This window comes from Neomonachus schauinslandi, chromosome 15, assembly GCF_002201575.2.
Source record: "Neomonachus schauinslandi chromosome 15, ASM220157v2, whole genome shotgun sequence".
In the NCBI taxonomy this organism is placed as follows: domain Eukaryota; kingdom Metazoa; phylum Chordata; class Mammalia; order Carnivora; family Phocidae; genus Neomonachus; species Neomonachus schauinslandi.
The window spans coordinates 24,493,008-24,517,769 of NC_058417.1; the positions used below are offsets into that span (position 1 = coordinate 24,493,008).

Genomic DNA, 24,762 nt, shown 5'->3' on the forward strand with positions numbered 1-24,762 from the left:
CCGGGGTCGGGTGCCAGAGATAGAAACGCTCGGTCACAGGCCGGGTGAGCACGGAGTGTGCCCAGAGACCGGGGAGACGGGAGTGACTGACAGCTTTTCTCTGGGGGCTCACTGAGGAGCGGGGCCCGAGTTCTCAGCTCCTCCGGGGCAGAGATTGGGAGGCCGCCATTTTCACTCTCCGTCTCCAAAGCTGTACGGAAAGCTTGCAGGGAACAAAAGCTGCGGAAAGCAAACCCGAGCAGATTACTTAGCTGGGAGGGGGCAAGGGCGGGCCAATTCCGCCTCCGGCAAAGACATTTGGAAACCACGGCAACAGGCCCCTCCCCAGAAGATCAGCGAGAACAGCCAGCCAAGACCAAGTCTTTCAAAGTTAATTTTTTTTTAACTGTCTTTTTTTTTTTTAATTTTTCTTTCTCCCTTTTTCAACCAACATCTTACCAATCCCTTTTTTAAAAAAACATTTTTATTTTTCATTTTTAGAGTCATATTCTATCCCTTCATAGTAGTTACCTGTATTTTTGGCATATATATATGTTGTTCTCTCTTTAAAATTTTGAGATAGTTTCTTCTAACAGATTAAAATATACCCTAAATCTCTAGTATATGGTGTTTTCTATTCCCCTGCCTGATCACATTCTCTCCCTTTTTTTTTCTTTTTTTAAATCCTCCTTTCTTTTTTCAAACAACTTCTTATCAATTCCTTTTATAAAATTTTTTATAATTTCCATCTTTACAGTCATATTTCATCCCTTCATCATATCAACCCTTATTTTTGTACATATATATGTTTTTCTTTCTTTAAAATTTTGGGAGGCACTTTCTTCTAAAAGACCAAAATACACCCCAAATCTAGTCTGTGGCACTGATCTATATACCAGCCTGATCATATTTGATCACATTCTGGGTTTTTTTTGTTGTTGTTGTTTTGTTTTGTTTGTTTTTATTTGTTTTTATCTTTATCTTTTTCTTTTTTTTCTTTTTTCTCTCTTCCCATTTCTTTTTCCACTGCTTCAGGTCTTTTCTGATTTGTTTAGAGTATATTTTCTGGGGACGTTGTTACTCTGCTAGCATTTTGTTCTCTCATTAATCTATTCTCCTCTGCACAAAATGACAAGACGGAAAAAATCACCTCAACAAAAAGAACAAGAGGTAGTACCAACTGCCAGGGACCTACTCAATATGGACATTAGTACGATGTCAGATCTAGAGTTCAGAGTCATCACTTTAAGATACTAGCTGGGCTTGAAAAAAATATGGAAGTTATTAGAGAAACCCTTTCTGGAGAAGTAAAAGAACTAAAATCTAACCAAGTAGAACTCAAAAAGGCTATTAATGAGGTGCAATCAAATATGGGGGCACTAACTGCTAGGATAAATGAGGCAGAAGAGAGAATCAGTGATATAGAAGACGAAATGATGGAAAATAAAGAAGCTGAGAAAAAGAGAGATAAACAACTACTGGATCACGAGGGCAGAATTCGAGAGATAAGAGATACCATAAGACGAAACAACATTAGAATAATTGGGATCCCAGAAGAAGAAGAAAGAGAGAGAGGGGCAGAAGGTATAATGGAGCAAATTATAGCAGAGAACTTCCCTAATTTGGGGAAAGAAACAGGCATCAAAATCCAGGAAGCACAGAGAACCCCTCTCAAAATCAATAAAAATAGGTCAACACCCTGACATCTAATAGTAAAACTTATGAGTCTCACAGACAAAGAGAAAATCCTGAAAGCAGCTCGGGAGAAGAGATATGTAACCTACAATGGTAGAAACATTAGATTGGCAACAGACCTATCCACAGAGCCTGGCAGGCCAGAAAGGACTGGCAGGATATATTCAGAGCACTAAATGAGAAAAATATGCAGCCAAGAATACTCTATCCAGCTAGGCTGTCATTGAAAATTGAAGGAGAGATAAAAAGCTTCCAGGACAAACAAAAACTAAAGTAATTTGCAAACACAAAACCAGCCCTACAGGAAATCTTGAAAGGGGTCCTCTAAGCAAAGAGAGACCCTAAAAGCAACATAGACCAGAAAGGAACACAGACAATATACGGTAACAGTCACCAATACATTAACAAAATGGCACTAAATTCCTATCTTCCAATAGTTACCCTGAATGTAAATGGGCTATATGCCCCAATCAAAAGACACAGGATATCAGAATGGATTAAAAAACAAGACCCATCGATATGCTATCTGCAAGAGACTCATTTTAGAACCAAAGACACCCCCAGATTGAAAGTGAGGGGGTGGAAAACCATTTACCATGCTAATGGACACCAAAAGAAAGCTGGGGTGGCATTCCTTATATCAGACAAATGAGATTTTAAACCAAAGACTGTAATAAGAGATGAGGAAGGACATTATATCCTACTTAAAGGGTCTATCCAACAAGAAGATCTAACAATTGTAAATATCTATGCCCCTAACATGGGAGCAGCCAATTATATAAGGCAATTAATAACAAAAGCAAAGAAACACATCGACAACAATACAATAATAGTGGGGGACTTTAACGCCCCCCTCACTGAAATGGACAGATCGTCTAAGCAAAAGATCAACAAGGAAATAAAGACTTTAAATGACACACTGGACCAAATGGACTTCACAGACATATTCAGAACATTCCATCCCAAAGCAACAGAATACACATTCTTCTCTAGTGCCCATGGAACATTCTCCAGAATAGATCACATCCTAGGTCATAAATCAGGTCTCAACCAGTACCAAAAGATTGGGATCATTCCCTGCCTATTTTCAGACCACAATGCTTTGAAACTAGAACTCAATCACAAGAGGAAAGTCGGAAAGAACTCAAATACATGGAGGCTAAAGAGCATCCTACTGAAGAATGAATGGGTCAACCAGGAAATTAAAGAAGAATTAAAAAAATACATGGAAACCAATGAAAATGAAAACACAACTATTCAAAATCTTTGGGATGCAGCAAAGGCAGTCCTAAGAGGAAAGTATATAGGAATACAAGCCTTTCTCAAGAAACAAGAAAGGTCTCAAGTACACAACCTAACGCTACACCTAAAGGAGCTGGAGAAAGAGCAGCAAATAAAGCCTAAACCCAGCAGGAGAAGAGAAATAATAAAGATCAGAGCAGAAATCAATGAAATAGAAACTAAAAGAACAGTAGAACAGATCAACGAAACTAGGAGCTGGTTCTTTGAAAGAATTAACAAGATTGATAACCCCTGGCCAGACTTATCAAAAAGAAAAGAGAAATGACCCAAATCAACAAAATCATGAATGAAAGAGGAGAGATCACAACCAACACCAAAGAAATACAAACAATTATAAGAACATATTATGAGCAACTCTATGCCAGCAAATTAGATAACCTGGAAGAAATGGATGCATTCCTAGAGATGTATCAACTACCAAACTGAACCAGGAAGAAATAGAAAACCTGAACAGACCTATAACCACTAAGGAAATTGACGTAGTCATCAAAAATCTCCCAAAAAACAAAAGCCCAGGGCCAGATGGCTTCCCAGGGGAATTCTACCAAACATTTCAAGAATTAATACCTATTCTTCTGAAACTGTTCCAAAAAACAGAAATGGAAGGAAAACTTCCAAACTCATTTTATGAGGCCAGCATTACCTTGATCCCAAAACCAAAGACCCCATCAAAAAGGAGAATTACAGACCAATATCCCTGATGAACATGGATGCAAAAATTCTCACCAAAATACTAGCCAATAGGATCCAACAGTACATTAAAAGGATTATTCACCACGACCAAGTGGGATTTATCCCTGGGCTGCAAGGTTGGTTCAACATCCGCAAATCAATCAATGTGATACAATACATTAACAAAAGAAAGAACAAGAATCATATGATCCTCTCAATAGGTGCAGAAAAAGCTTTTGACAAAGTACAGCATCCTTTCTTGATCAAAACTCTTCAGAGTATAGGGATAGAGGGAACATACCTCAATATCATAAAAGCCATCTATGAAAAACCTACAGCGAATATCATTCTCAATGGGGAAAAACTGAGAGCTTTCCCCCTAAGGTCAGGAACGTGGCAGGGATGTCCACTATCACCACTGCTATTCAACATAGTATTGGAAGTCCTAGCCACAGCAATCAGACAACAAAAAGAAATCAAAGGCATCCAAATTGGCAAAGAAGAAGTCAAACTCTCACTCTTTGCAGATGATATGATACTTTATGTGGAAAACCCAAAAGACTCCACCCCAAAACTGCTAGAACTCATACAGGAATTCAGTAAAGTGGCAGGATATAAAATCAATGCACAGAAGTCAGTGGCATTCCTATACACCAACAACAAGACAGAAGAAAGAGAAATTAAGGAGTCAATCCTATTTACAATTGCACCCAAAACCATAAGATACCTAGGAATAAATCTAACCAAAGAGACAAAGGATTTGTACTCAGAAAACTATAAAATACTCATGAAAGAAATTGAGGAAGACACAAAGAAATGGAAAAACGTTCCATGCTCATGGATTGGAAGAACAAATATTGTGAAGATGTCAATGCTACCTCGGGCAATCTACACATTCAATGCAATCCCCATCAAAATACCATCCACTTTTTTCAAAGAAATGGAACAAATCATCCTAAAATTTGTATGGAACCAGAAAAGACCCCGCATAGCCAGAGGAATGTTGAAAAAGAAAAGCAAAGCTGGCGGCATCACAATTCCGGACTTCCAGCTCTATTACAAAGCTGTCATCATCAAGACAGTATGGTACTGGCACAAAAACAGACACACAGATCAATAGAACAGAATAGAGAGCCCAGAAATGGACCCTCAACTCTATGGTCAACTCATCTTTGACAAAGCAGGAAAGAATGTCCAATGAAACAAAGACAGTCTCTTCAACAAATGGTGTTGGGAAAATTGGATAGCCACATGCAGAAGAATGAAACTGGACCATTTCCTTACACCACACACAAAAATAGACTCCAAATGGTTGAAAGACCTCAATGTGAGACAGGAGTCCTTCAAAATCCTAAAGGAGAACACAGGCAGCAACCTCTTCGACCTCAGCCGCAGCAACTTCTTCCTAGAAACATCGCCAAAGGCAAGAGAAGCAAGGGCAAAAATGAACTATTGGAACTTCATCAAGATAAAAAGCTTTTGTGGGGCGCCTGGGTGGCTCAGTCGGTTAAGCGACTGCCTTCGGCTCAGGTCATGATCCTGGAGTCCCGGGATCGAGTCCCGCATCGGGCTCCCTGCTCGGCAGGGAGTCTGCTTCTCCCTCTGACCCTCCCCCCTCTCATGTGCTCTCTCTCTCATTCTCTCTGTCAAATAAATAAATAAAATCTTTAAAAAAAAAAAAAAAGATAAAAAGCTTTTGCAAAGCAAAGGAAACAGTCAACAAAACCAAAAGACAACCGACAGAATGGGAGAAGATATTTGCAAATGACATATCAGATAAAGGGCTAGTATCCAAAATCTATAAAGAACTCATCAAACTCAACACCCAAAGAACAAAGAATCCAATCAAGAAATGGGCAGAAGACATGAACAGACATTTTTCCAAAGAAGACATCCAAATGGCCAACAGACACATGAAAAAGTGCTCAATATCGCTCGGCATCAGGGAAATCCAAATCAAAACCTCAATGAGATACCACCTCACACCAGTCAGAATGGCTAAAATTAACAAGCCAGGAAACGACAGATGTTGGCGGGGATGCGGAGAAAGGGGAACCCTCCTACACTGTTGGTGGGAATGCAAGCTGGTGCAGCCACTCTGGAAAACAGTATGGAGGTTCCTCAAAAAGTTGAAAATAGAGCTACCATATGATCCAGCAGTTGCACTACTGGGTATTTACCCCAAAGATACAAAAGTAGGGATCCGAAAGGGTACGTGCACCCCGATGTTTATAGCAGCAATGTCCACAATAGCCAAACTGTGGAAAGAGCCAAGATGTCCATCGACAGATGAATGGATAAAGAAGATGTGGTATATATATACAATGGAATATTAAGCAGCCATCAAAAGGAATGAGATCTTGCCATTTGCAACGACGTGGATGGAACTGGAGGGTATTATGTTGAGTGAAATAAGTCAAACAGAAAAAGACATGTATCATATGATCTCACTGATAGGAGGAATTCTTAATTGCAGGAAACAACTGAGGGTTGCTGGAGTGGGGGGTGGGGTGGGAGGGATGGGGTGACTGGGTGATAGACACTGGGGAGGGTATGTGCTCTGGTAAGCGCTGTGAATTGTGCAAGACTGTTGAATCTCAGATCTGTACCTCTGAAACAAATAATGCAATATATGTTAAGAAAAAAAAAAAGAAGAAGAAGGTAGCGGGAGGGGAAGAATGAACGGGGGAAATCGGAGGGGTAGACGAACCATGAGAGACGATGGACTCTGAAAAACTGAGGGTTCTAGAGGGGAGGGGGGTGGGAGGATGGGTTAGCCTGGTGGTGGGTATTGAGGAGGGCACATTCTGCATGGACACTGGGTGTTATGCACAAACAATGAATCATGGAACACTTCATCTAAAACTAATGATGTAATGTATGGGGATTAACATAAGAATAAAAAAAAAAAGAATCAGGTGTTAAATTTGTTAAAGGGAAAAAAATAAATATTATTTTCAGAAAAAAGGTAAAACATGCCATTTGCTCTACATTCTTAAATATATTTTATTATATTTACTTTATAATCCCTATTTTTTTCACATAAGAACTGTCCTAGAGCTTCATAAGCCTGTGTCAGGTATCTATCCCACAGAACCGTTGACTATTAGATGCTAAGCATAAACCCACATCATAAAATGTTTATGTAACACCAGAGTCCGATAAGTTACTAATACTTTTTAAATTTAGAGAACAGAATACTCCGTATTACTTCTCTCCATTCTTCAAGCCCCAAAGCAAAGGAGCCTTGCCTAAACAAAATAACCCAGGATATCTCTGTACATTACCTATTTATATCTGACAGATTGTCTGACCAATAACTAATCCTAGGATTAACTGGACAAACCAGATTACTAGCTCTGTTTGTCTTAGGTAACTTCCTGCTGCCACCACACCAAAGAGCAAGTTCTGAGATTCAGTCTCTACCGCTTTTCTCATCTCTAAAAAACCTTGTCTATTTAAGTCTATTCAAATACACAACTACGTGTCACGCTCAGAGCATAAACTATAGTGTCACTAGACATCAGTGAGGTAAATTATTAGTATACCCTCTCAATTAGCTTGGCAGTGGTTTAAAATAATTAAATAATTTCTCTGAAGTTCTGGGTTTTAACTCCCCTTTCACTTACGAGCTTCCTTTAAAGCAAATATTTGTCCCTGGTCTATTCCCATCCCAATGAAGAAGCTGAAGTCTCCTTAGATCCAGAGGTGCTCTGAAGAAGCTTCAGGTTCAACTACAAGGTTTCAAATCAAAACTGCTCTCCTTGGAGTCAGTGTCTCTGAATTCTGTCTATGGAGATTTCCTGGCTTTTTTTCCTTGGTATTTTCATACCTTAATGCATGATACTAAGATTGGATCCTTGTCCTCACAACTGGCTCCCAGTCCTCCTTTATTATCCATACTTTTCTTGGAAACTGATTATCCTGGATCTTCTATTCCTAACGATCTCATTCTGGAATCTCCTTGCTTTAACTTCCATTTTCTACAAGTTTAATTTAATCTGTAACTTCAAATCAAGAGGGAAAAGGCAGAGTTCCAAATTTATCACTGAGAATTCCTCCCTTTCACTGCCCCAACTTTCCCAGCCTAACCTAGCCCACAACCTTTCCCACTCCACTCCAGGCCAATTTCAAAGACCACTAAAACATCATAAATTTAACTGCATTTCTAACTTTTCTAATTACAATCAAGCTGCTCATACACCTAATTCCTACAACAATTCTGATCAAAGGTTTGGAGGTTCTTTTGCCTCAGAACTTAAGTGACTAGGGGACACCTGGGTGGCTGTCAGTTAGGCGGCTGCCTTCGGCTCAGGTCATGATCTCAGGGTCCTGGGATCGAGTCCCGCATCGGGCTCCCTGCTCAGGGGGGAGCCTGCTTCTCCCTCTCCCTCTGCTTGTGCTCTGTCAAATAAATAAAATATTAAAAAAAAAAAAAAAAAAAGAACTTAAGTGACTAGGACTAGGAAAGGACCTTGAAGTAAATTAATAAAGTTAGAACTAAAACCCAAATACCCTAACAAAGACTGAAAAAGAAATGATACACCTTGTCAATAGTCAATTTTTATATAATAGGCTCACTTTTCCAGGTAGTATAAGTATTCTTCCTGAAAAACATAAAAAGTACATCTAATTAAATGTTTTTACAAAGTTTTTGAGGGAAAATTGAAGTACAATAAACTGCAAATATTTTTATTAGTCCCATTTTTAAACTGCACATATTTAAAGTATACAAATGACCAGTTTTGTGATGCCATGTCATACCACTGAAAGTATCACCACAATCAAAAAAACAACATTTTTATCACCTCAAAAGTGTCCTCATGTCCCTCTGTAATCTCTCTCTCCCTCTTCTTCCCTGTGCACCACCAGCACCCAGTAAGCTTCCTTTCAGAATAGAGAACTTTGCAACTTCTAGAATTTTATTATGAGTGGAATCATAAGCATATATTCTATTTTTACTTGGATTCCTTCACGTAGCACAGTGATTTTGAGATTTGTTCATGTTTTTGCATGTATCAATAGAACTTCCTCTTTTTTTTGATCTTCCTTTTTATTGCAGTCATCAAGTACGATTTTTCAAAGTAGTTAAATCTTCATTGTGAATACATCTTAGTATATTTAAAATGAACAGAACAGATATTTTTAATATGCTTCTATTTTATTTTATTTATTTATTTTTTAAAGATTTTATTTATTTATTGGACAGAGACAGAGATAGCGAGAACAGGAACACAAGCAGCGGGAGTGGGAGAGGGAGAGCAGGCTTCCCGCCGAGGAGGGAGCCCGATGTGGGACTCGATCCCAGGACCCTGGAATCATGACCTGAGCCAAACGCAGACGCTTAACGACTGAGCCACCAAGGCACCCAGAGCCACTTTAGGCTCTAATATGCTTCTATTTTAAAAGGAAGAACGTCATAGACTGCCCGATGAAGAAATATATTTTAGTAGTATATCATCTCTGGAAAAAAAAAAGAATTAAAAACTTCAATTATCTAACTTTAACAGCTATAAATACAGGACAAGATTTCTTTAAAACTTATTCCCATGCATGGGACGCCTGGGTGACTCAGTCGGTTAGGCGACTGCCTTCAGCTCAGGTCATGATCCCCAGGGTCCTGGGATCAAGCCCCACATCGGGTTCCCTGCTCAGTGGGGAGCCTACCTCTCCCTCTCATCCCCGCTTGTGCCCTCTCCCTATCTCTGTCTTCTCTCTCTTTCAAATAAATAAATAAATAAATAAAAATCTTTTTTAAAAAGTACATTAAGAAAGGATTCTCACATTTATCACTTAATGACAAAAATAAAGAAATATAGAAGTCTAACTGTATTTTACAACTCTTTTCCATACATTTTAATCTAAATACTGAATGCAATATGTCACACTAGTCAAAGATGATAGTCTTAGAAGATAATAACTACCGTATGCAAGCCAAACAAAATGGTTCCATTTCTGCAACAATTTTATTAGGTAGCTCCTCAATAAAATAAAGCTATATTTATTCCATCTATGGGCATGGGGAGAAAGGGGAAAAAGATAAGAATTCAGATGTCTCCCTCTATATTCACCCAAGTTTAGCAAATATTCGTTGCTTTTCCCACCATTTAGAATTCTTTTTATATGAATGTTATGATTTCTATAGTCAAACAGCTAAATCTTATCAGCTGAATTTTGGCAGTTTTTAACATGGTTATAAATTAAATCAACCTTATTTTACCTTGTAATGCCAATTAAGGAACATGCTATTGGACAGATGTGTTTATCAAGACTGACTTGAACAGGATGCTGATTATTTTCACCATCTACTACACTAGTCATATCAGCAGCTCAGTTAATAAATACACCAAGAATTCAAGTAAGTCATTATGCATGTTATTTTCTTTTTTTAAAAAAGATTTTATTTCTTTGACAGAGAGAGACACAGCGAGAGAGGGACCACAAGCAGGGGGAGTGGGAGAGGGAGAAGCAGGCTTCCCGCTGAGCAGGGAGCCTGACACGGGGCTCGAGCCCAGGACCCTGGGATCATGACCTGAGCCAAAGGCAGACGCTTAACGACTGAACCACCCAGGCACCCCATACATAAGTTATTTTCTGTAAGAGTATTTTTTAGTTCCAATATAAATGAATAACTTATTTGACATCTGCAATACCATTTACAACATTCATAATTTATATAATGTACTTGATATAACGTTTTATATAAGAAGTTCACTAGTTCCATTATGCTTAATGACATATCAGCTCTTCCACTATAAACTGCCTTTTTACAAATATTTATTTATTTGCGAGAGAGAGAGAGAGAGAGTGAGCGAGCATGTGCACACACAAGCTGAGGGGTAGAGTGAGAGGAGGAGAATCCTCAAGCAGACTCCCTGTTGCAGCCTTAATCCCAAGACCCTGAAATCATGACCTGAGCCAAAATCAAGAGTTGGACACTCTATAAACTCTAAAAACTCTGTTTCTCAATAATTTATGAAGCCGTTTAAAAATCACCCTAGGGGGGGCGCCTGAGTGGCTCAGTCGTTAAACGTCTGCCTTCGGCTCAGGTCATGATCCCAGGGTCCTGAGATCGAGCCCCGCATCGGGCTCCCTGCTTAGGAGGAAACCTGCTTCTCCCTCCCCCACACCCCCGCTTATGTTCCCTCTCTCGCTCTGTCTCTCTCTGTCAAATAAATAAATAAAATCTTTTTTTTTTTTTTAAGATTTTATTTATTTTTTTGGCAGATAGAGACACAGCGAGAGAGGGAACACAAGCAGGGGCAGAGGGACAGGGAGAAGCAGGCTTCCCGCTGAGCGGGGAGCCCGATGCGGGGCTCGATCCTAGGACCCTGGGATCATGACCTGAGCCGAAGGCAGACGCTGAACGACTGAGCCACCCAGGCGCCCCTAAATAAATAAAATCTTTAAAAAAATAAATAAAAAATAAATAAAAGTCACTCTAGGATAAAACTTTGCAGTTAAGAACCATAAAGACAATAATGCATGTTTTTTTTTAAATCCATATGTAATTTTACAAGAAAGCGAAATAATCTGTTAATATTTTCATCTAATAGAATCCCTGGAATCTTTTCTGTCCAGTCTTATAAAAAGAAATACTGAAAAACCATGAAATTTAAGAACTAGTGTAAATATTACACTGTGAACAAAAAGTGATGCAGTTAAATCTAGTGAACATTTTACAGATTCTAGTTACAGAGAAAGATTTTAAACCAGTATCCTGCCTAGTGTTCTCCTGTTAGCTAGAATGTCAAGATTAGGATTTACTGTAACAAATGTTACAGTTAGCTACCCTTCTCTGGTTTATATAAACACATTAGTTATTTTGGATATTACAAGAGTCAATGATCAGTAGCATCAAGTGCTAACAATCAATGACTAGAGTTGCCAAGAAAGTTGTTACCCACCATTCTAGTAAATCCAACATAAAGGAATGTACTAAGTAATACAGATCAACTAACATCAAAACAAATACTAATCATAATTCTGTGGTCTGTCCCTCTAAACCTAGACTATCTAGTAAATACATGTCCCTAGTCAACAAGGGGCATCTAAATGCAATATGAGGGCGCCTGGGTGGCTCAGTTGGTTGAGCGACTGCCTTCGGCTCAGGTCATGGTCCCGGAGTCCTGGGATCGAGTCCCACATCGGGCTCCCGGCTCAGCGGGGAGCCTGCTTCTCCCTCTGACCCTCTCCCCTCTCATGCTGTTTCTCTCTCTCTCTCTCAAATAAAACAAAATAAAATAAAATAAAATAAAATAAATGCAATATGAATACCTCAGCATAAATTTACTACCACTAATGGAAAAATATCCTACTAACCAACTGGTTTTACATGTTGATCACTATGTCTGAAAACACTTTAGGCTCTAAGATTGCTTTCACTTAACATGTGCATTTTCCTCTAATTTGGAAAAGGTTAAATGTTCAAAGACTGCAAAAGTTAGCAAAGCTAACTGACTTCACGAATATTGGTTTTCTGGTCATTCTTGTAATGGGATTTTGCAGAATAATATAATATCTTTTAAAAAGCATTAATAAATCAAATGCTCATTAACTTTATACTATATGCACAGTACTCTGAGGCATATTTTTTAAAAGTCATAAAGTCTGCCCATCAAGAATTGTAACTTAGTTGAGAGACAAGATTTAAATGAACAATTAGAGAACAAGCCATCACTTCATAAAATGTGCTACATAGTAGAGGTAGGCTTTAATACCTGTAAGGAACGGGAGAAAAACAATGTGGGCTAAAAGTGTCAGAGGCGGCTGTAAGGAGAAAAGTGCAAAGGTATTACTATACTAGCCAGTCATCCAGAATTGAAATCAATCCTGAGAAAGAGATTTAAGTTTTTGGTTAAAAGAAATAGTTAATGAGCAGCTACTACAAATTCACTTGCCTAGCAGATTTTGTAAATGGTGAAAACTACTTTTAATTGAATGTAAAAACAATAGGTATTGATTACAAATTAATACTACATGGAAATGTTTGGTTATTGGAATTTCTTTGGGGAGCGCCTGGGTGGCTCAGTTGTTGGGCGTCTGCCTTTGGCTCGGGTCATGATCCCAGAGTCCTGGGATGGAGCCCCACCATCGGGCTCCCTGCTAAGCAGGAAGACTGCTTCTCCCTCTCCCACTTGCCCTGCTTGTGTTCCCCCTCTCACTGCCTCTCTCTCTGTCAAATAAATAAATAAAATCTTTTTAAAAAAAATTAAATAAATTTTAAAAAACAGAATTTCTTTGGGAGAATAGGAGTTGGGGGATGGGTGACACCCAAAAGAAAATATAAGCACCGGATTATTAAGAGTTAGTTGCCTTGGTTCAGAAAAGGCCAATTTCAAGTATTACACATTTTCCATTTACTTACCACATACTTCATTTGACTTTGTTTTCTCAATCTCCTCAAATTCTATTCATTTACTATTCTACTCAAATAACACATGGTTACTATTATAAGCAAGACAGAACTGCATCAAAATATTAATTACATTAATCTATCCTAGAAACAATGAGACAAATGAAATCGATGCTTAAATTCCAAAAATTGTAAACTGTCATTAGTTTTTATTCTTCATCCCAAACGTCTTAGAATTTATCACAGTAAGTCTTCAGAGAAGGTAAAAAAAAAAAATGAGAGTTCAGTTCAATCCTAAATAAATCTCTCTTTTGCTCTAAAAATATACAGCTACTCTCTTCTAGAAAATAATTTAGAAACTCACAATGCTTCCTTAATCAACATATTAAGGACTAAAGTTACTTTTTAACTTTTTAACTTTCATCCTTTTCTACTAAGATTCCAAAAATACCTCCCCTTACTTTTCAAAGATATATCATTACTTTTACTTTAAAGGAAAACACTGATTAACTAGGGAATGAAGTTCTCCCTCCATCCACAATTGGCAGCTTAAATGGTTCCTGTGGCCATAGAGATACTGACATTAAAATAATGCAGTTGTGCCTCAAAACATTAATTTCCGAATCTCACCAAGAGTAGGTGACCCTCTTCACCCAAATTTAAGGCTGAAGCTCTCCACAGGATTTTAAGAAAGGCCTCACAAGGGCCATCACTTTACTTATAAATCCAGTTATTTAACTTATTTCCCTGAAGCTATAAAATACAGACCTCCATTCTGAGTCTACCTACTCACTAAAACTAAATTCAAGCTTTAAATAAATAAATAAATAAATTCAAACTTCAACACTACCTGCATAGACCTTTAACTTCCATTTTATTTAAAATGTAGCATTTCGGGGCGCCTGGGTGGCTCAGTCGGTTAAGCGTCTGCCTTCGGCTCAGGTCAGGATCCCAGGGTCCTGGGATCGAGCCCCGCGTCAGGCTCCCTGCTCGGCGGGGAGCCTGCTTCTCCCTCTCTCTCTGCCTGCCGCTCTGCCTACTTGTGTTCTCTCTCTCTGTCAGATAAATAAATAAATAAAATCTTTTAAAAATAAATAAATAAATAAATAAAATAAAATGTAGCATTTCTCCTTCAGCAAATGACTCTGTACTCTGCAAATAGGAATTATACTAATAAATTCTCTCCCTTTCCCAAATACACACAAAAGCTGATGAAATCTATCTATTGACCTGCCTATCTCAGAGAGATGGCTAAAATAAACCACAAGCTGATGTTGAAACTGCTCCAAAACTGAGCTTAAATGAGGTTCACTCATCCTTTTGAGATTATGGTATGAAAAACTATAAAGACTTCCTTTCCTGAGAAAATACCAGCAATTAAAGATAAAAGTACTTATTAGCTCCTTATTATACTTCACAATTTACACATTACACTTACTAATCAATATCCACATGCTAATAGTACCCATCCTCACTTAAAATAAACCTACTTCAGTAAATAATAGGGCAAAAAAAGCTAGTATCATCACTAAAAGCATTTATAGAATTTACGTGTTTTAATACCGTGCTAGATTTTACACACAAAACAGCGTTAACTACAATGAAACTGAAACTATCACTGTGGACTTTACAATTTAACATTAAGATTGTTCTTGTAAAATAATTACTTTAATTATTCTAGCCAGTGATTAATCTTAACAGAGAGTCCAAAGGACAGAGGAAGATTCCTGAAGCAGTTTTGGGCGAAATGAAATTTATGAGATATTCACATAAAAATGATGTTGCAAGGAGTTCCACTTCCACCTTAGATGTAAAAGGTCTGAAAAAGTGTTACTTCTAATCTATAAACCAGAAAAAGCCAAATAAACTATCATATTACAACATTTCTTGAGCCTATCAGAGGCAATCAAGTAGCCTGACATCCCAGGAAGGACAGATTCCTCCAAAACACGGGATGCATGAACTGCCTCTCCAATAGCGGAACATGGCAAGAAGATGCAGCTGCTATGCACACGAGTAAGGAAAAAATCAACTAAAATTTTAACAAATCTATTTTCTGTTTCTATAGATTGGCTATTTTGACCATTTCATACAAATGGGATAAAAAAAATGGGTCTTTTGTGTTTAGCTTCTTTGACTTAGCATGTTTTGCAGGTTCTTCCATGCACATATCAGAAAACTTCATTCCTTTTTATTAACAAATAATATTCCATTGTGTGGATTCTACATTTTGTTCAGCCGATGGACATTTGACTCGCACAGTGAAAACTAAAGAACATTAAAAAAATTAAAAATCTAAATGTAAAAACTTCCTAATTTCATAAGTCAGAAGCCTTAAAATATTGTTAAAATGGTAATAATCCCCACACCAATCTACAGATTCAATACAACCCTATCAAAATCCCAGATGCCTTTTTTGCATAAATTGACAAGATAATCCTAAAATTTATATGTGAATACAAGGGACCTAGAATAGACACAACAACTTGAAAAAGAAGATCAAAGTTAGAAGAATAACATGTTTTGGGGGCACCTTGGTGGCTCGGTCAGTTAAGCATGTGACTTTGGCTCAGGTCATGATCTCAGGGTCCTGGGATTGAGCCCCGCATCGGGCTCCCTGCTCAGCAGGGAGTCTGCTTGTCCCTCTGCTCCTCTGCCTACTCATGCTCACGCTCTCGCTCTCTTTCTTTCTCTCTCGCTCTCTCAAATAAAAAAATAAAATCTTAAAAAAAAAGGAATAACATGTTTTGACTTCAAATCTTTTACAAAACCAGAGTAATCAAGACAATGTGATACTGATGCAAGGAGACACAGATTATCAATGGAACAGAACTGAGAATCCAAAAATAAAACTATGTTTATGGCCAACTGACTTTCAACAATTTTAACATCAGTGACAAGACAATTCAATGGGGAAAGAACAGTCTTTTTGACAAATGGTTCTACAACAACTGGAGAACTACTTGCAAAAGAATGAAGTTGGACTCCTTATCCCACACACAAAATTAATACAAAATAGATGAAACCTAAATTTAAAAGCTAACACTCTTAGAGGAAAGCAGAAGAGTAAATCTTTATGACCTTGGGTTAGGCAATGATTTCTTTTCCTTTTTTTTGGCAATGATTTCTTAGATACAATACCTAAAACACAATGATAAAAGGAAAAACAGGTAAACTGGACTTCACCAAAATTTTAAGTTTTGTGTTTCAAAGGGTACCATCAAAAGAAAGTAAAAAGAAAACTTACAGAATGGGAGGGTATATTTGCAAATATGTATCTTATAAGGCACTTGTATCTAGAATACATAGAGAACTTTTACAACTCAATGTACACATGTAAATCTTTATATATGGCCCAAAGAGACAAGTGAGATAGTCTGACTTAATTTAATCCCAGTACCATGAACTACATTGAGTCTGACAGTTTTGACTTTAAGAAAGGAGGTGCAGGGAGAGAAAGGCTGAAGGCAGTATATATTTGAATTTGGAATATTTTAATTATTATGGACTCAGAGGACCCTTCCTCAACTGCCAACTTATAGTATCTCATAAATTTGCTAGTTATATACTAAAATAAAATAAATTCCAAAATTTTATATACAAGCATTTAAGACAAAAAGACTGAAAGAAATAGGAAGATGAACTCACAATGAAACAGAAAATCCAATAAACAGTATTAAGGAAAAAAGTTAACTCTGTCATAAATCCGAAACAATGGCAGAGGTACGTAATTTTACAAAAAAAAAAAAAACACACATTTAAGAAAATTAATGTAACATATACCCCCACAAAAAAAAAGATAAAAATTAAAAATGTAAACTGTATATTACATAAACCACAGGTTCAAAAGCACACAACCCATGTTAGAAGCAGAAACGGTGACTAATTAAGAATGGTGAATTACAGTTCTTTGTAATATAATAAGCTTAAAATTCCTATAATTTTCAGTGTTTTATTAACATTTTCAGTGTTCTATTCTCATTTCACATTTGGAATGACATAATGCATACCTGTGTATGAAGCCATAAAATAGTTAACTTACTATTTTTAGAAAGGGTAGATTTGTATCAACTTAGGACATTTTAGCTCTACCTAAAATTTTTAGTAGAAATTAAGTAAGTCTTTACAGGTTCCAATAAGCTAGTGTTTCATTTACTACATTTAATTTTATAGAATTAATTTAATTCGGTTTTGCTATACGGAAAGGTTTTCTTTAACACGAAATTTGTAAAACATACTCCCAACATAAAATGTATACATCAGAGTAATGAAGTTTATAAGAATAAGAAGTCAGTCATACAAATGGTCCCATGGTTACAGTCAGTGGCTATTAAAGCTCAGAAGAATAAAAGCAGCAAACTGCAGATCTGTGTTACTCCCATTTGGCCTCTAAAAACACAGCCATATTGACATCTAAAATAAGACCTATTTACTGACTCAGCAAGAAAAATAACTGTAGGGAAGATTACACATGTTAAGACCAGAAAGCTCCTCAAGAATTCAGGTTGGTGGATAACCATCTCAAAGGAAAACCTAGAATATAAAGATTACCTCAGCAACTTTGGGAGGCACTCCATCCCCAAGCACTTCCCTGATGAAGCAGTGCTGGCCCATATAGTATGAGAGCCCACAGGTCCTCTTAAAGGCATCTTTCAGTCGTTTCAGCTCTACATCCGTAACTGCAATTCAGAAATTGAAGAGGGTAAGAAACCAGAAGAGAAAAGAAGTCTCTCAAAATCTTCATTTTTTAAAAATAAGTGTTGGCAAGTATGTGGAGAAAGGGAACCCTTGTGCATTGTTGGTGGGAATGTAAATTGGTGCAGCCACAATGGAACATTTTGGAGGTTCCTCAAAAAATTAAAAACAGAAATACCATATGATTCAGCAATCTACTTCTGAGTATTTCCCCCACACACACACACTTCTGGGTATTTATCCAAAGAAAACAAAAACACTAATTTCAAAAGACAGATGCACCCCTACGTTCACTGAAGCATTACATACAATAGCCAAATTATGGAAGCAACCTAAGTGTCCATTAATAAATAAATGGGTATAGGGCACCTGGATGGCTCAGTTACGTGGCTAACTCTTGATTTAGGCTCAGGTCATGATCTCGGGGTCCTGAGATCAAGCCCTGTGTCAGGCTCCATGCTCAGTGTGGAATCTGCTTGAGATTTTCTCTCTCCCTCTGTTTCTCCCCCCAGTCACACTCGCGTGTACGTGCTTTCGCTCGCTCTCTCAAAATAAATAAGTAAAATCTTTAAAAAATAATGGATAAAGATAAGGTATATATATACACATACATATATATGTGTGTGTATGTGTGTGTGTATGTGTGTGTGTGTATATATATACATATATATATATGTATATGTAATACAGAATATTACTCAGACATGAAAAAGAACAAAATCTTGCCATTTGCAACAATTTGGATGGACCTAGAGGGTATTATTCTAAATGAAATAAGTCTGGGGGCGCCTGGGTGGCTCAGTTGGTTAAGTGACTGCCTTCGGCTCAGGTCATGATCCTGGAGTCCCGGGATCAAGTCCCACATCGGGCTCCCTGCTCGGCGGGGGGTCTGCTACTCCCTCTGACCCTCTTCCCTCTCGTGCTCTCTGTCTCTCATTCTCTCTCTCAAATAAATAAATAAAATCTTTAAAAAAAAAAAAGAAAGAAGTCTGACAGGGAAAGACAAATACTGTATGATTTCACATATATGTGGAATCTTAAAAACAAAACAAACAAAACAGAAACAGACTCATAAATACAAAGAACAAACTGGTGGTTGACAGAGGAGAGACAGATGAGGGGATGGATAAAATAGGTAAAGGGGATAAAGAGTGCAAACTTTCCAGTTATAAAATAAATAAGTCACGGGGATGTAAAGAGTAGCATTGGGAATACAGTCAATAATATTGTATTAACCTTGTATGACAACCATTCATAATGTATATAAATCACTATGCTGTATACCTGAAACTAATATTACATTGTATACCAACTATACTTCAACTTCCTTTGGGATAAAAATTATATTATTTATACTCCTTGAGCACTTATCTATCCATGTGGAGGACAGTCTCCAAGCTTAGCTTAGATTTTGTCATCATTTACAAAGAAAGTAATCTATAAATTATTCTAACAACCTAATATTTTTAGATACCCACTATCAAAAAAATTACTGAGTCATTATTTTAGGCATTTTGAAGACCCTTTTTCACCAATTAAAACAATATTTGCCTATAAGGATAAGAAAAATACTCTTTAATATTACGCAGTCAGTTCAAGGATCATAATGGAGGCACAGAAAAGGTAGGTACCTTTAGCCCATGCTGGAGAAAAGAGAAGACTCTGGACAGAGAGGATGATTACATAAAAACGTAAAGGCTAACTAAAGCAAAAGGGACAAGGGCATGCCAGGCAGAAATGACAGTCTGTTACAAAGTACAATGATGAATGGAGTGTATGGAATTGTATGTTACTAGAACAAAACAAACAAGGCAGGGAGTAGTAAATGATAAACCTAGGGTGGCAGTCATTTGACTAAGTCACAGAAATTTTGCTCTGTCATAATAAAGAAGGGATATAGTCAGACACAATTCAGATAGAAATTCCAGGCAGATAGGAAACAGGACCCAGTCAGATACAATTCAGATAGTTCATTCTACCAGTAGTGGAATATGAGAATAAGGAATATGGAATAAGAGAAGCAAAAAGTAGACTAATACAAGAAGAAAAGGAGAAGCTAAATCTGAGAAATGTCTAGAAGAAAAGTCAGTAGAACTTGAGAGCCTGACTGAGAAGCAATCTAGGATAATATTCAGGATACTAGTCAGGGAAACTTGAAGGATGGTATTATCATGTAGAAAGGGAATGTAAGAAAAAGATAAGTGAGGAAGAAAAGATGATAAACTCTGGTAAGGATATACTGTATATTAAAAACCTTGGGGAAATTCAGTGCGTTTTTACAATTATGAGTGTAAAGCTTAGGAGAGGTTTGAAGAGAATCATCAGCATATAGGTGGCAATTAAATCCATAAATAAGCACAGTGAATTAAGAGAAAAAACTGTAAGAAACCAGTGCTTACAGGATCTGCAGACAAAGAAAAAATACTCTAAGAATATTGATAACGAACAGTTAGAACAGGAAAAACAAGAAAGTATAGTCTCCAAAGGACAAGAAAAAGGGACTGGTCTACAGTCTTGCATAAGGTAGAAAGGACCAACAAGATAAGGCCTGAAGAGTCCCTGGCACATATATTATCATTCAATAAATGTTTATAGTAGGGAGGGAAACATGGTTTTGACATTTTGTAGGGCAATGATAAAACAATAAGAACTAATACTTGAATAAGTAGCTAGAGAAAAGTGTGAATACTACATGCTTAATTCATTAAAATTTGGAGTCATACTATTAACATCCTCAATATATTCATTTTTTTCTTGATAGAATACAAAAGTGAGGGGTGCTTGGGTGGCTCAGTCCGTTAGGCACCGGGCTCTTGATTTTAGCTTGGGTCATGATCTCGGGGTCAGGACATCAGGCCCCGTGTCAAGTGGAGGCTGCTTGAGATTCCCTCCCTCTCTTTCTGCCCCGCCTCCCCATGTGTGCACTCTCTCTCTTAAAAAAAAAAAAAAAAAAAAGGAATGCAAAAGTGAAAAACAGAACAAAGCTCATCTCATAACTACAGTAATGGAAAATAAATTACTTCAGCTACTGGAATATGTATTTCTTCAAGATGCCTAATTTTCATTAATAGCTTTACTAACAAATTAGAAGGCTGACAGTCTAGCGGAAGAGACAAGAAAATCAATCATTGGGATATAAAATGATAATCTCACACACTGTCGGTTACAGATCATTTGAAGGACTATTTGGTAGTATGTTTAAAAAATAGCAGTCTATTAACTAATAAACTTACTCATTTATAACATGAGAAAATATATGTAATAAGCTTTTTTTTTTTTTAAAGATTTTATTTATTTGACAGAGAGATAGCAAGAGCAGGAATACAAGCAGGGGTAGTGGGAGAGGGAGAAGCAGGCTTCCCGCTGAGCAGAGAGCCCGATGCGGGGCTCGATCCCAGGACCCTGGGATCATGACCTGAGCCGAAGGCAGACGCTTAACAACTGAGCCACCCAGGCACCTCTGTAATAAGCTTTTTAAAGCATTTATAAGAAGCAAATGATGTCCATCAACACAGGACAGATTGAATAAGTTACTATATATAGTTGAAATAGAGTATCAGACACTAATATACTGCCCAGATCCACAATTACTGAAAATAAACAGCACTTTTATTTATTCAAAATAAACAGACTAACAATCAGCTCATATGTAGACAAGGAGTACATACATTAAAAGTGTTCTCTTCTACAACTGAAACTTTGAAAACTTTAAAAATAAAAATTTAGGAGGACTGCAATCCCAGCTGGGCCACTCCTTATCCCTGGAGCCTTCTGTAAGATGGCAGTTCGAAGAGTATGTATCTTACTGGGTGGTTGGGAGGTTCTGTTCACTAATGCAAAGTGCTCAGAACAGTGCCTGAGTTACAGAAAGCCATCTAAATGTTATTTATTGTGGCTGTCATCATCGTATCTGTGAGATGAGAACAGCCTCCCATAACTGTTGTGAGAAAATCATGAAATAAAATGAAATTATACCATAATACTTCCCATGTTTCTAACAGCTTCACATACTTTTGTTTAAACTAAGGTGCCTAATGAATATAAAGCATAAAATAGCTCAGGTTTAGTACATCCAGACATTCAATAAATGGTATCTACTTTAAAAATAAAATAAAATAAAATAAAAATTTAGGCAGATGGAAAATAGACTAGAATCAAGCCTAGTAAAATTTTAAAGTAGGAAAACCTAACATTAATGCAGTTATTTTAGTTTTAGAAAGAAAAAACAATTTCAGGTAAAAAATGTAAAACTAAACACATTTTTTAAATTTATTTATTTGTCAGAGAGAGGGAGAGTACAAGCAGGGGGGAGCAAGAGGCAGAGGAAGCAGCAGGGTCCCCGCTAATTCCTGACACATGGCTTGATCCCAGGACCCTGGGATCATGACCCGAGCCGAAGGCAGACGTTTAACGGATTGAGCCACCCAAGCATCCCTGAACACATATTTTTAAAAATCTCTTCTCCTGGGGCAGCTGAGTGGTTCAATTAACTGTCTGACTCTTGATTTCAGCTCGGGTCATGATCTCAGGGTCTTAAGAGCAAGCCCCACATGGGGCTCCATGCTCAGTGTGGAGTCGGCTTGGGATTCTCTCCCTCTCCCTCTGCCCCTCCCTCAGCTCACACTCGTGCTCTTTCTCTCAAATAAATAAATAAATAAAATCTTTAAAAAAAAGTCTCTTGGGGCGCCTGAGTGGCTCAGTCGTTAAGCATCTGCCTTCAGCTCAGGTCATGATCCCAGGGTCCTGGGATTGTCCCCACATCGGGCTCCCTGCTCAGCAGGAAACTGCTTTTCCCTCTCCCACTGCCCCTGCTTGTGTTCACTCTCTTGCTGCCTCTCTCTGTCAAATAAATAAATAAATAAAATCTTTAAAAAATAAGAAAAAAATCTCTTCTCTCTCTCTAGACATCACTAAAATTACAGCAAGAATTAAAAAGGATATAAACTCACAAGGACAAAGAGAAAACTGAGGATCTAAGAGTCAAATTTTTCTGGTGACCATTAAGTGTCTTGAGGGGTGGTGACTGACCTAAGCAGACCAAAGAATTAAAGCCTAAGCCCTAGCAGTTGAGAAATATAAACAAGAAGCAAACTAATTTACCTGTTTTACCCTATCCAGAGCACCCCAAAAAAGGCTCAGGAACTGATGGGACCAATTACCACCAAAGGTGCAGGTTGGGGGGGGTATGGTAAAAGGTGGGGATAAAGAGAGACTGACTGGTTGAGAGTCTATATAAAAAGTAGTTAGACTCTCAGGTCTAACCTTGAAGCATGATGTAGTTAGGCACCAGCCACCACTTTTATACAAACCTTTTAGATGTAGATATATATTGAAAGACCAGAGATACATTCTCTGGAGAATCTGAGGTAGAAAGCCTCCATACATGGAAATACCAGGTTTATCTGAGAGCTGTAAGAATAATGAGGTACGAAAAAAGGTAAAGATCAAGTGAGCATTTGTATCCTTTGCCCTACTGAGACATATGTATCACGTAGGCAGAATAAACAGGATTCTTCCCTGAAGAAAAGTAAATGATAGCAGAACAAACGCCACTGCTTCTGACATGGAGTGAGAAGAGACTCTCTATTCCCCCCTTAGAAATGGCTGGGTTCCCAACTAATTGAACAACAGGAAAATCCACAAGTCAACCAGTGACATACTCAAACACATAAGTCTTCCAATCAATCCTTTTAATGCACACTTTTAAAAATAAATGGGTAGTTCGGCAGTTCTTGTAAAGTTAAGCATATACTTACTTACCTATGACCCAGCAATTCTACTCCTTGCTATTTACGCAAGAGAAATGAAATACTGTACAGAAATATATATAGAAGTTGTATTAATAATAGCCAAAACACTAGAAACAACTCCTTTGTCCATCCACAGGTGAATAAATAAATGTGGTATATCCATACAATGGAATAGTATTCTGCAATAAAAATTAAGAAACTGATTCACGCAACAACATAAATGACTCTCAAAAATGATATTGAGGGTGCCTGGGTGGCTCAGTCATTAAGCGTCTGCCTTCGGCTCAGGTCATGATCCCAGGGTCCTGGGATTGAGTCCCACATCGGGCTCCCTGCTCTGCGGGAAGCCTGCCTCTCCGTCTCCCACTCCCCCTGCTTGTGTTCCTGCTCTCGCTATGTATCTCTCTGTCAAAAAAATAAATAAAATCTTTAAAAAAAAAAAAAAAAAGATATTGAGCAAAAGAAACCAGACACAAAAGAACATATACTGGGGCGCCTGGGTGGCTCAGTCATTAAGCGTCTGCTTTTGGCTCAGGTCATGCCCCCAGGGTCCTGGGATCGAGCCCCGCATCAGGCTCCCTGCTCAGCGGAAAACCTACTTCTCCCTCTCCCACTCTCCCGGCTTGTGTTCCCTCTCTTGCTGTGTCTCTCTCTGTCAAATAAATAAATAAAATCTTAAAAAAAAAAAAGAACATATACTGTATGACCGCATTATAGTAAAGTCTTAAAGAGGCAAAACTAGCTATGGTGACAAAGACAGTGGTTGGCCAGTGGTGGAGTGAAGGGTGTGTGGGTAGAAATGTAGGGAACAGACTGCAAAGAGATAGGAGGGAACTCTTCTGAGGTGATGGAAATGTTTTATATATTTGCCTGGGGTGGCAATTACAAAACAGAATACATTTGGGGCACCTGGGTGGCTCAGATGGTTAAGCATCTGCCTTCAGCTCAGGTCATGATCCCAGGGTCCTGGGATCGAGCCCCACATCGGGCTCCCTGCTCAGCAGGGGGCCTGCTTCTCCCCTTCCCTCTACTTCTCCCCCTGCTTACATTCTCTCTCTCTCTCTGTATCTCTGTATCTCGAATGAATAAATAAATAAATAAAAAAGAGAATACATTTGTCAAAACTAATTAAACTGAATACTTAAAATCTGTGCATTTTATTCTATGTAAATTATATTTCAATAGAGTGGACCTTTAAAAAAATGAACAGTCAAAGAACACCAAATATTGAGGAAGATTCCAACAAGGAAGGTACCAAAACAAATAGGGGTTAGCGGGGTGAACAAAAATAATGAAGAAAGAAGAAAAAAAATA

General features: G+C 37.9%; 1 protein-coding gene across 1 annotated transcript in view; it reads right to left on the bottom strand.

The window, feature by feature from the left end:
- USP32 (ubiquitin specific peptidase 32) overlaps positions 1–24,762 on the bottom strand; it is a 217,263-nt gene that overhangs the window by 138,421 nt on the left and 54,080 nt on the right. The window contains exon 2 of the mRNA XM_044921385.1: positions 17,555–17,682. Coding sequence (XP_044777320.1) covers positions 17,555–17,682 — 128 coding nt within the window. The remainder of the gene's footprint in view (positions 1–17,554; positions 17,683–24,762) is intronic.